Source organism: Wyeomyia smithii, chromosome 1, assembly GCF_029784165.1.
Source record: "Wyeomyia smithii strain HCP4-BCI-WySm-NY-G18 chromosome 1, ASM2978416v1, whole genome shotgun sequence".
Lineage (NCBI taxonomy): Eukaryota > Metazoa > Arthropoda > Insecta > Diptera > Culicidae > Wyeomyia > Wyeomyia smithii.
Window position 1 is genome coordinate 186,916,363 of NC_073694.1, and position 12,799 is coordinate 186,929,161.

Here is a 12,799-nt window from a genome sequence, read left to right on the forward strand (position 1 = left end):
TATTAAATTATCCTTGCATCTCGAAAACATAGTTAATAGGATTAACATTTAGCACATATTAAATTAGCTGTCAAAACGCCCCTTGAGCTCTTTTATTTATTTCTAAAACAATTCGGCTATTACTAGCCGCACACACCTCCCAATATTCCCACCATTCCTTTCGCATTAGTAAGGTAACCTAATTGGATAATCTTTTAACGCAACTTGCTGCTCTAATTTTTCCCGGTTTCACCTATTCCTCCCCCCTTCATCAGGTTTCACTTTTGCTAGTGCCCTGCTCATTCCCTAGTGTCGCTTGCACTTGCAGCTGCTCTCTCGCCCGGTCCCAGTCCGGCCGGCCAGTCCGTAGATAATCTGATTTCCGTCCAGAGCACCCCCTCTCCTCTCTCCCCTTCAGTGTAGGCTCTAGGACTAGGAGATCGGGCCTACAAACAGCCATCAACACCATCCGGTTACGTAACCCACGTGAGGCAAAACAAAAACGAAATTTCCGGAGAATCGCCGCACTCTGCTGCTGCCACCCTCGCAGCGAGCTGAAATATTCTCATTCTTACTCACTCTCTGACTCTGTTGTGTGACTGACAGCATGCGCAGAGCTTCTCGCACGTGACACACCATCGCGTTCGTTATGGCAACCGGCGTGAGTGCCCGGAGCAGGGACATTCGAGCAGTTGAGCGTTTTGCAGCACACAATTTTGGTTGAAAAATCACGACCAGTCACAGGACACATCTCAGTTCCGTGTTATCCTCGTTCGTGTATGCTGCCACAGGCGGAAGTCATCCCGAAGAGTGCGCGTGTGGGGTTGCGTTGTGTGTCAGAATCAGAACCAGCAGCAGCAGCAGCAGTGCTGGGATGTGGATCAATTCCATTGACTGATGATGACGACGGCAAACCGAACCGTGAAGCAAGCGGTCGTAATCGAAGATTAACGTAAACGGTGCGCCCGTACTGCAGCTGGGTTGCAGCAGAGCAGTCGTGCAGTAGGTTAGCGGTTTAACGAGGTCAGGAGTGGAGAATAATTTCCGGAGATAGACGGAGACGATGACGACGACGACGACGACGGTGGGCATTTAATGTTTCAGCGATAACCGGCGGGCATAAGTGAAGTGTGAATTGAGTAATTACTGCCGCTTGTATGCCAAATGTGTCGTCCGCCACTGTGTCAGCGTGTGTGTGTATGTGCGAATAATATATAATATGTAATGATGGAGCGTGATGTGATTTAATTTCACTGCTGCTGCGGTTGGGGTGGGGAAATTGTAATTGCATTTCCGTTGCCCGAGTGGCAATCAAGGCTGCTGCATTGCTCCGCGCTCAGGAAGAAGCAATACGAAGCTAGTAAGTCGTTAAAATGCCGTGCTGCCTCTGAGTAAAGTTACATAAAATGCTGATGTTCAGTCAAACAGAACGGGATCCTACTTAAAGCAGAGTATGTTAATATGAACAACGCAAACAAATAGAACGGAAGACGGAAGTGGTACCGGCAGGAGATAGAGAGAGAAAGCGAGGGGGAAAAGAGAGCGCGCGGAAGATAAATCGAGTGTGATGTGAACCAAAAAGCAGAATATAATAGTGATTCATTAACGTCCGATGTTGTTGGTGTCCGAGTGTGTTTCCTGTCAGGATTTTATTGTTTCGCGGGAAATGTAACCTACCGGAAGTCGGAAATATTTACTAGTTTTTGGCGAATCGCAGACGTGGTGCAGAAGTAGAAGAAGAAGAAAGTGGATATCGAATATCGAATTGTGATCGTTAAAGTAGGCGACGATTATTCTGTCATCGTACAGAGTGCCAGTATCCATAACAGTAACCGTGTTAGTAGCTGTTGTTGTTGTACTAGTCGTAGTAGTAGTAGTAGCATTAGTAGTAGCGAAAATATCTGTGGCAGTGAAAACAATGCAAAGCAGAAGACGGCAAAAGGGCACCCAAGCGGGAAAAAGCATGGCAATGATGAGCTTCCGCGGAGCCAGCGCTAATCTAGGATTCATTTTCTGTGGATTAATTTTTGCTTCGTTCGACGGCTGCTCGTGCACCAGAATTTTCGGTAAGTGAATACAATGGGGATTAGCCGGCTCGGTTGAAGAATACGAGAATATGTATTTAATTGCTTCACTGTGGCAATTTCGGTTTCCGATACCCGCCGGAGTCAGCAACAATGGGACTTAACTTTTCCTATATTTTAATCATGCAAATAACGAGAGTTGCGAAGTGTAAAACTTTGCGGTACGCTACCCGAGATGTCGACATTTTGTGTGATTGAGTGTCAAGTTGAATTGTTCTATTGTTTTGCTAAAAGCCAGTTACGAAAAGAAATGTGATCTCTAGCACCGCGGGTGATTTTTTCGGGTAGAATAATAATAAGATTATTACACTAATAATATCAACCGCTGGAGAGAGCGCAAGCAATTTACATAACTGCAAAAACATACGCTGTAAAAACTCTCCCAACTATGAATATTTCATATTGTTTATGAACTTTGCTAATTAGTATCTGACTGTCCAAAAATGAACGTGTTCTGATGGTGCAATATGATTCTAGCGATTTTAAATTTATACAATTTACCTGTTCACTGTTCACAAGAAATGAGATTAAAATAACTTAAATAACGTCTCTTCTATGGAGATTATATGAAATTAACAATATCTATCGTATTCAAACTCATTTTCTGTGGTTTTTGCTTGGTAATCGACACAACTCACAAATGTATACAAATGCCTCCTTACCGAATCGTAATATTTCATTAACGTTTTAAGCCATTCTTAGCGAAATCGTCATGAAAATGCTGAAATCTGTTTTCGATCAAAGGACTCAAGACTTTTTTCATTTTTATTTAAACCATACTGATTCACAGTTTTTCTTTTTCTATAAGCGGCGTGTATATTGATGCAGAATTATGTCTCACAACATCATCCTAAGTTAGGGGTGCAAATTGAAATACCGAAAACTTTGTCACGAAAATTATCCAATATCAAATGCTCACAACTCAGTCAGTTTTCAACGGATTTTTTTCTCTTTCTTTTAGCATCCGATTGAAAAATTAGCTGTTTACAACTGTAATATCATGATGCTCACTATTGTACTATTTAAAACTGTAGAGCTTCGTTTCGAATGCATATTTCGACCAATCAGAGCTGAAAAAATACCACAGTAGGTCCAATAAGGCAAAAAGTGGAACTTGATTCCATAGCGCCTTTCACTTTCATTCTAGCTTAATAGTGTCGTCGAAACAATTAATTATATGAATGACTTGAGCGGGGGCCTGGCGTGGTTGGTAACGTCTCCGCCAACCACGCTCGACGCCTGGGTTCGAATCCCACCGCCGACATAGGTGTCGATGGTTGTGAGGTGGCGTGATCCACTCACAACCAACCCAACTGGTCTAGATGAAATCCTAGCCGACACCGGGAGATTTTCTGAGGCGAAAAATCTCTGGGATCACGCCTTCCATCGCATGAGGAAGTAAAGCCGTTGGCGCCGGTCCGTTAATAAACGGATCGTGAGTTAGGGTCCTGGGTGTGGAGTCGCCTTCCTGGGCGTCGGTGATTGGCCACAACAGTGGCGGAACTAGACCGACGGAAAATAAGCGAGAATAAAAAAAAAAAAAAAAATATGAATGACTCAAATAATCACAAATTATCAAAGAATATGAAAAGTTTACTATATCAAAAATAAAAATAAATAACTTTTTTGTGTTAAGAGATAGAGTAATGGTGTATTCAGCAAAGTTGTAGAAGATTTAAAAATATGAAACTTTGCTGAACAAACAAAAATCCTATCTTCATTGGGTACAAACTTATAAATCATATGTGGAAGTTACTTAAAATTTAGTTTTTTTGTACTTAACTTCTGTTTTCTGCATTTTACAAGAAAATGTTGTTGGGAGGAATTGTTAGGGCATACAGAACAAATATTTTTGCCAAGGACCATACATCTCCAGGACTTTTTCTTGCAAAGTTATAGCATATTTTAGCTTATTTTTTCGAGAACTTCAGGAACGTATAAGGTGAAAAGGGGCAAGTGAAACCAATGTGCATTCAATACGCGGTAATATTTAGAGGCCAATAGTCGACCATAGAAGCCATTTTAAATTCCAAAATGGTGACTTCCGGTTTCTAGAACAGCCGAAAATGGTCAAATGTCATCTAATATAAATATATCCGGAATCGACATTGTGCCCAGAGGACGGAATTCAACTCCAAACGCCATTTCTAAATTCAAATGACTTCTAGGAAACAAATCAAAATGGCCAAATATTACTTACGAATTAGGAATGATGCCAAGAGACCTGAAATCGACTCCACTTTTTGAAACCCATTTTTGGAACTTACGGTTTCTGGAATTCAGCATGAAATAATCAATTACAGTAATCACCTGATTATATCACAGCCTTTTTTTTCTACCTTCGATTTTATCAAGTCAGAGTGAACTGATTTTCGATTAAGATTCAATATTTTAGTACTTTTGCAAAACTTTGTGAGAATAACAATATTTGGATATAGTGTATTTGTTCCAATATTCATCTCATTAGGCTGATATTCACGAAGAATTCACGGATTAAACACCAAATTTTCACGAAATCATCGAACAAAAACTAAAACAAAATACGCTAACAAAATTGCTCTTATGGTTACGCCCAGCATTGGAAAATCAGTAAACTTAGCTAGATTTATCCTGAATTTTGTCATACAAATCATTTTTCATCTAAAAACTTAAATCACTGCTCGATTACTCATCTGACGACGCCCCCATATTCATCGCACTGTTAATCAAGAATGAATCACATTTTCACGAATGAACGAAGCCGCAAACCATCGTAGTAGGTTACAAAGGTATCCGCTGTAGTTATTTACGTGCAAAATTGGTAACCTAGGTGCAGTGCTGTCGATTTATGTCAATTATGTCGGAATAATTTAACATTTTCAGTATGATCTTTCCGTATTAACGGAAACTGATTTGGCAACTTTTAACTATCTTCATCGCAGTGAAAACAGATAAAAATACAGTTGAAATTGAGGATATGTAAAAATTCATCTCATATGTTTCTGCTAATTAAGGCCTTTTTGGAAATTTGAGGTACACATTTTGAAAATTCAAGTATTCGTATTATAGTGGATGATTTTGTTTAGTGATTAAGATGAAAAGTGGTCCGCTAATGATGGAAAATACTCTGGCTGGCTGCTGAGCGATTCCCGTTGTAGCCGTATAGAGCAATGCGCGGATTTTGTTTTCTGAGGTAGGTGATTGTAATAAATAAGGTTTCGAGTGCAGATGGCCAACTATAACATAGAATTTGAAGCTTTTAAATGAGTTTTTGAGAATTCTACTTCATGTGAAATCTAAAGTGAACTAAAAATGGATAAGTAAACTGGTTTAGTTGAAAAATCTGCGTTTTTTCTAGGTTTCAAGTGTATTTTCATGTTGTATAAGATGAATAAATTGGCTGAGATTAATAATAGAGCAGTTCCCCTATTTAACATTAAAAACTCAACTATTGCACTGTTTTATTTTGCCGTTTTCGTGCGCTTAGTTACATAAAGTATATTCGGAAAAGTTGTAAGATGTTTAGAATCGCAGGTTTTAGTATAGACAGATGGGTATCAATCCACCTAAAAGCTAGGTAAAATTTTTTTTGTTTCGTCAGATTGAAATAGACGCGTTGTGTCATCAGCAGTTTTTTAAATGATCTCAAAATAAGATTTTTTGCCGAAGACATCATGGTTTTATCTTACATATTATGAGCCAAATAAAGTTTTCTATGAAAAAATACTAAAAACCTTAATTTCCATTCTACCATTTTCCCAGATTTTTGCGAATTTCAAACTTTTTACAAAGTTATTAGCCATCCAAAAAATCATGTTTTGCAGAACAGTATGTTCTATTTATTAAAATAAAAAGGTATTTAATGGCACATTTTGATTTTATTGGGAGGTACCCTTAACCATCTCCAAAAATCGCAAGACTTTATAAGCGGCAGTTCCATATGATTTACGATATGATAGCTTTTCAAATAATAAATAAATATAAGAATTTTCAATGAATTTTTCCCGGGAAACGTATTTTGCGTATGAGTTCCACAGAAAAAAGTGAATTTAATTGTGAAAATTGAATATTATTGCGTTGCTTTTTAGATTCACCAAAGTGTTTATTTTTTCTTGTTTTTTTTCTATCGCTGTCTTGGCGACGGTTTGAAAGTGTGGAGTGTGTGAAGGCATACATGCATGTTGCCACTGTACTTCCATTTAAAGAAAAGTCCAAAAACGATGAAAACAACTGGAAAATGAAGTGATGAAAGCTAAGGATACGTTTTGTCTTGTCTGTATTGTAAAGTGATATTTTGATGCTTGTTTCTAGTTTTACTTTATGTGAGAAAACAGATACAGAGAGATTTTGATTTCATCGTTGAAATTGTGTGCGCGGTATTTTTTTCCGCAGGGTTTCAGTAACAAGTTTTATTTTTGTCCACAAAGTGTTAGTGTGGTTTGTGGAGTTTGGAGTATGTGTTTCTCAGGAATCATATGCTTTGATTTTTTGATTGTTCTAGCTTTTGACCAGTTGTTTTACATAATTTGTTATAATTATGACTAGTTCGGCACTTTGTCAATAAATTTTAAAATATATTCAGGCTTATATGTATATTTGCTTTTATTAAATTGTTGAGGCTTTGGATGCATGGAACATTGCCAATTTTCATATTTATTAGGCGTATTAGGCGTACATTGTTAAGAGATAATCCACGGAAACGCCGAGTTCCTGCGCGTATGTGTCGGCCGGGGGGATTAAAGCGGTTGTTCGTAACGCTCCGGTGTAAACGCGTATTCAGCCCGGGCGAGTTTTGCTGATATATGGAGTTCCGGCGTGTGGTGATTTCGCGAAGTGAACCCAGATATTTCATCATATCTTTCTTATCTTCATCAACGTTAAGTCGGAGACTGCTCGCGCGTTGCATCTAAATTATTACATCGGAAATCGATTTCGTTGAGTCGATAAATATCATTTCAACCCCCGCGTCGGTACCTTCCATGAGGTCGCATTATCTTCAGATGGATCAACAACGCGCAATAGTTTTAGGTATAAAGAGCATCACCTTACGAGGAGATATACTGTAATTTTAAGTTGTCTCGGTTTAGTCAAAAATCCTGTATCCTCGCGTACGTTTTATTGTTGCGGTGTTACATTGTCAAACTAAATAAGTTCGAATCACATTATGAATATCGTGGCGGAAGTAATAAACTTCTAGACGCGGCACTTGTTCTGAAGAACCCGACATTAGCGCATCGTTTAACAAAACGAACCCTGCTGTATATCTTCCCCTTTATCCAACATCCCAGTGATTTCTCGTGGAAGTGCAGAGGTGTTCTCGGCTTCCAATAAAGCGAGTATCACGTCAACATATTCCTATACAAACTCCTTCTTTGACCTGCATTCGGATGCGGCCGGCGCTGGTATTGCCTAATATAAAGATTAAGGTCACCAGTTTTTACACATTGAGGATGCATGTTGGTCCCAAACATCATCTGTTGGTTCTTTGTGTAATTACAGCTGATCTGGCAATAACGGAGTAGCAACCACGGGCGGTCAATCATGCTCATGCTCATGCTCAAACGGACTTTTTGTGTATGGTTTTATAAAAAACTAAAACAGATACACTAAGGTCGCTTTTTACCCGGGTTTTTACACGCCTTTTTTACGCGGATTTCGGAATTTACGCGGTATTTTTTCATACGCGGATTTCGGTTTCCCTTTACTCGGAATGCAGAATTAACGCTGGTTTTTTATGCGAATTCCGGAATTTACGCGGTTTTTTTACGCGGATTCCGGAATTTATGCGTTTTTTTACGCGGATTCCGGAATTTACGCAGTTTTTTTACGCGGATTCCGGAATTTACGCGTTTTTTTACGCGGCACGTATCCCCGCATAAAAAGCGACTTTAGTGTAATTGTATTTGATAAGTTTCCCATGAAAGGTAATTATAATAGCTTATTTGCAAAAGGATTCTACGCGACCTTTCGGCAGTTAACCGGAACATTCGCCATGGCGGACAAAAACATGAGTGTAGGCATGTTTTCAAGTTTTTTTTCGTTTTATTTATCAATTCTCGACTAGTTTGTGATAAAGCCCTATGTCTAAATGTAAACAAAATGAGTTAGGGTTATATCCCTTGTACTTCACAAGCCCAAATCATCTCTCACTCGTTTTGTTTACGTTTAGACATACGACCTTATCTCAAAGTAGTCGAGAATTCCTTCTCAGTTTTCGCAACAAAATTGTTGGAGTGGATCTTCCACTTCAAGTTTTCGATGAGACGCAGTTTGCGAGGGGGGGGGGGCTCCATCTCCTCCGAGTCGTGGGTCGACGGCAGATCCGGCCAGAACACCGCGTCTTCACTTTGTAGCATTTTTTGATGAACGGCACTTCGTACTATAAATTTCCCCATTCACGGCCAGTCTGGAGCGAAAGAAAAGCGACTTTGACATTCCCTTCTCGCTGATTGTTGGCCACAGTAGCACCTTCTTGGGGAACTTAGTGTGTGAAATGAGTTTCATCTCGCAGCACAATTCTTCCGTAGGGAAGGTAAAATACGAAGCGCCCTGCCAGTCGTTGCCATTAGGGGTGAGACAGGTCTCGTCGCCCATCACCACCACCACGTCGTGATTTGCCAAGGAAATCGACTGGACCATCGTATTCAGGAGCTGGCGCTGCGTCATTGCCTGCAGCTACGAAACCAGTGGACGGGACTGACGCTTCCTACAAGTATGTCCATGTTCGCCAGGTAAAGTACGCAGCCACTTTTCCCTCGGTCTTCCTCTTCGACATTTTTTGGAGCTTCCGCCACTCATGGTCATCGGCCATTCTGATTGTTATCCAATAGTGTCAAAATGTTGTAGATGCCGGAACTGGTGTAACTATCAGCACGATATCCATTTTTGATGCAACGGGGTACCGTTCTTTGAACGCACACCCTTCTGAACGGAGTAGCTTAACTTTTTCGCCATCACGAGTAGAGTTCGACTGGTAGAGCTATCTATTTTTTTCTGCTAACTCATGGGTTACTATGATTGATGCTGCATGGGTAGTTTCGTCCGTGCGTGTAAAGGTAAACCAATAAAAAGTCGGCAATTTTCGTCCATTTTTTTTTTAACGCAAACGTTATATTAGAATGCATGGATTGTAATTGCGGATATTTCGTGAAAGTGCTATCCGCAAATCACGTAGATACGTAGATTCTCTATTCTGATTTTAGTATGCGCAAAATTCAAACAAAGATTTTCACTAACCCTTTTTCATCCTAATAATTCACGTTTTTAGCCTGTGATTGGAAAGGGGCCTGTCCATATATTTTGTTGGTGTAGATTTTTGGTAATTTTGGTGACTTTCTATATTGTCTGATTCTCATTCTTACAAGGGGCAATCTCTATGCAAATTCTGGATATTAGTAAAAGTTCAAATTTGGGGCTCATACTCGAATTTTGATGAATATAAATTATTGAAATTTTTTAAGACTTGTATGTGACCACTTAAGAAACTATATTGGAATATTGCTCTTTGAGTCATTTATATCAGAAATATGTGATTGTTTGAGTAGCTGAGAAATTATTTCAAAATCACAGAAAATGTTTTCTTTAGTTTCAGAGGAGTTTCTTTCGGCTTCGTAGTCTTTAAAATGTGAAAAGAAAACGATATTTTTCTCTTACACCGACGTTTCGAATAATATATATTCTTTATCAAGGCTCTACAAGTAAATTAAGATCAAAACGATTTTTAGAAACAAATACATAAATTATGCACATAACATCATTACCGAGAGGACCATTTTCCTGTGAAGTGGTTCTTCGGCTAGAGCATTAATTGTCAAAACAGAAAGTAATCATCCTTTTCTTGAAAAATGTATGACACTAATATGGTAGCAATCTGTGCGAAGCTGTCGATAAATTGAATGTCGCCGTTACTGATTTGACAAATCGTATTGAAAAACATTTTCCGCACGGCTCGATCCCCCCTGTTCAAAAATCTCTGTTCTCACGACGCTTATCGGGGGAACAGCCAACGCCCAAACGTCGTCGTGAGATTAGTGCCAGAACTCGCACTCCTGCTGCTGCCGTTTGCGGCACCAGATCTTTCGAATGGGAAATTAAAACGGTTGCCGACGAACGACAACAATTTTGGATGTACCTGAGTCGTCTTGATCCAAGCCACACCATTGATGAAATTTCTGCGATGGCTAAGGAGTGCTTAGGGATGAACGAAACACCTAAAGTCATTATGCTGGTAGAAAAAGATGCAGATTTGGCGAAGCTGAATTTCATCTCCTTTCGGATTGAGGTGCCAAACGAGCTAAAATACGTCGCTTTGAAAGCTTCTACCTGGCCCACCGGTGTATTGGCTCGGGAATTCGACTTTGACCAGCCGTGACCTAGCAGATTTCGTCAATATTTGCACAGTTCAACGAAACGTTTTAATAATGGACAGCGGAAGTCATCAGACTCCCGCCAAAGTTAAGTACCTCCCATTTTATGTCCCTGACGATAGCCATCGCTCCGCTATAAATTTTAGACTTGACGCTCCTTCTTCTTCATCAACTTGTCGGGTGTCAGCTGTTCCGAAATCGACTTCTGCCAGCGGACATGACTCATCCATTCACCTATACTACCAAAACGTATGCGGTATGAACTCTACTATTGACGATTACATGCTTGCTTTTTCTGGAGGATGCTACGACATCCACGCGCTTACCGGAACTTGGTTGGACAACCGCACCCAATCTTCTTACGTGCTTGGGAATGAATATAACGGTTTTCGTTGCGATTGCGGCCCTCACAATAGCCGAAAATCGACTGGAGGAGGTGTGCTCATCGCAGTTCGTCGAAATCTTAAGGCCCATCGAATCGACGACAATACCCGGAGCAATCTTGAGCAAGTGTGGGTGTCGATAGAATTGGCCGATAGAAATGTTTTTATCTGCGTTATTTATCTTCCACCTGATAGAACGCGTGACAAAGAAATTATCGATACCCATGTTCAATCGGTCTCATCAATCGCCAGTCGAGCAAAACCGTGTGACGAAATTATTATCTTCGGTGATTTTAACTTTCCAAATTTATGCTTGCGCCCATCACACGACGGCTTTCTTTACCCCGATCCGGCTCACTCCACGTTTAATTCTTGTACTCTAGCATTGTTTGATGGCTTCTGCACAGCCTGATGGCTACTTTTACCCTTCAGCAAATCAACGACAATACTAACGAAAACGAACGCTGTCTCGACCTGTGTTTTGTTAGTTGCCGCGACATCGCCCCCATATTAACCTACGCCCCGGCACCTCTAGTTAAAATCGTACGTCATCATCCGGCCCTCACTCTCGCTCTAGAAACTAAAAACAGCAGCGAATATCAGCAAGTATCTTATCTAAGCCGCTACGATTTTCGAAAAGCTAATTACAGTGAGATGATTCAAGCACTTGATAACATTGATTGGAGTATCATTTCTAATGAAACCGACGTCGACATAGCCGTATCCAAATTTTCCTTCATAATCTCAGGACTAATCGAACAATTTGTTCCAAAAATGGTCTGCAAGAATGCAGATAAACTCCCCTGGCAAACCCCGGAGTTGCGTCGATATAAACGCTGCATTCAGGAAATTTTCTAAATGTCGTACCCTACCCTTACGCGACCACTTTCGCCGGATTAATAACTCTTATAAAACACTAAGCCGAAGATGTTTTTCTGCGCACCGACGACGTATGGAAGACAAACTAAAATCCGATCCCAAAAAATTTTGGAACTTCATCAGCGAACAACGTAAGGAAACAGGATTACTGTCGATTATGGTGTCAGCCAACGAGACTGCTGACAATGCTGCCGCTATTTGTAACTTATTTGCAAACAAATTTTCTTCAGTATTCTCCAGTGAATCACTTACCGCTGAACAAATTTCGGCAGCCGGAAACAACGTTCCTATTACAAACAGTTGCATCGCATCTATTTACTTCGACGAACAATCTGAACTTACCGAATTCCACCTGATTTGTGGGACAAAAAGATGCCCAGAAACCGGCAATCCACTCTAGATGACACTTTGAAGTTTAGGATGGTGACTTTCGGTTCCTGGCAAATAGCTTTGAGTGGCCTTATACTATCTAATATAAGTACATATTTTCGAAACCAGACCGCAATTTACAGATGTCACTTTCAGAAAGCTATTTTATTAGTGTTGGGCGAAAGTTATTGACATAAATGTGTTGATACAAGATAGTCTATTGTAGTCTTAGCGCCTTACATTCAGAAAATTATTGCAGCAAAGAGAAAGAAGGCTTCAAACCAATTAAACAACTGTCCTATTTTGAGTTGCCAATCATTAATAAAAGAGAGAGTTGGAAGAGAGCTATTACTTGAAACTACTGCTCGAATTATCAAACTGGTTAGCCCCAATCGAGTGTACAAATACATCGACATAAGCCAGGCTGTCGAAATTCTACGTTTACTTGCGGTCGTATCTCATACACAACCTCTTCCATTTTTTAGTAGGTAAAACTTTCGAATAATTTTTTTTGTTTCCTTAAACTTAACCATGTAAAATTGATGCCATTACGAAACTTAAAGTAAAAACATGAGAAGAAAAAAGTTCAAGACGTTGTCTCTAAGACACGACCGCAAGGTTAACGAAAAATTAGCCTATCTTATGTCAATGTATTTTTCACAGTTAAGTTGAGAATTTCACTCGATTGGGGTTAATAAATTTAATGGTGTGAAACGGTATATTTAAGTGGTATTTTTTCTTTCAAGTCTCTTATTATTAT

The 12,799-nt window shown here is 39.9% G+C and overlaps 1 protein-coding gene across 2 annotated transcripts in view; it reads left to right on the forward strand.

Annotated features, from left to right (window-relative positions):
- Positions 1 to 717: 717 nt before the first annotated feature.
- The window catches only part of LOC129719321 (protein sidekick-2-like), a 311,872-nt gene continuing 299,790 nt past the window's right edge, over positions 718 to 12,799 (forward strand). For both annotated transcript variants that reach the window (XM_055670747.1, XM_055670745.1), the window contains exon 1: positions 718 to 2,045. Coding sequence is in view for 1 of the 2 variants with exons in the window: in XM_055670745.1 (XP_055526720.1) it covers positions 1,898 to 2,045 (148 nt within the window). In the remaining variant the exon portion in view is untranslated. The remainder of the gene's footprint in view (positions 2,046 to 12,799) is intronic.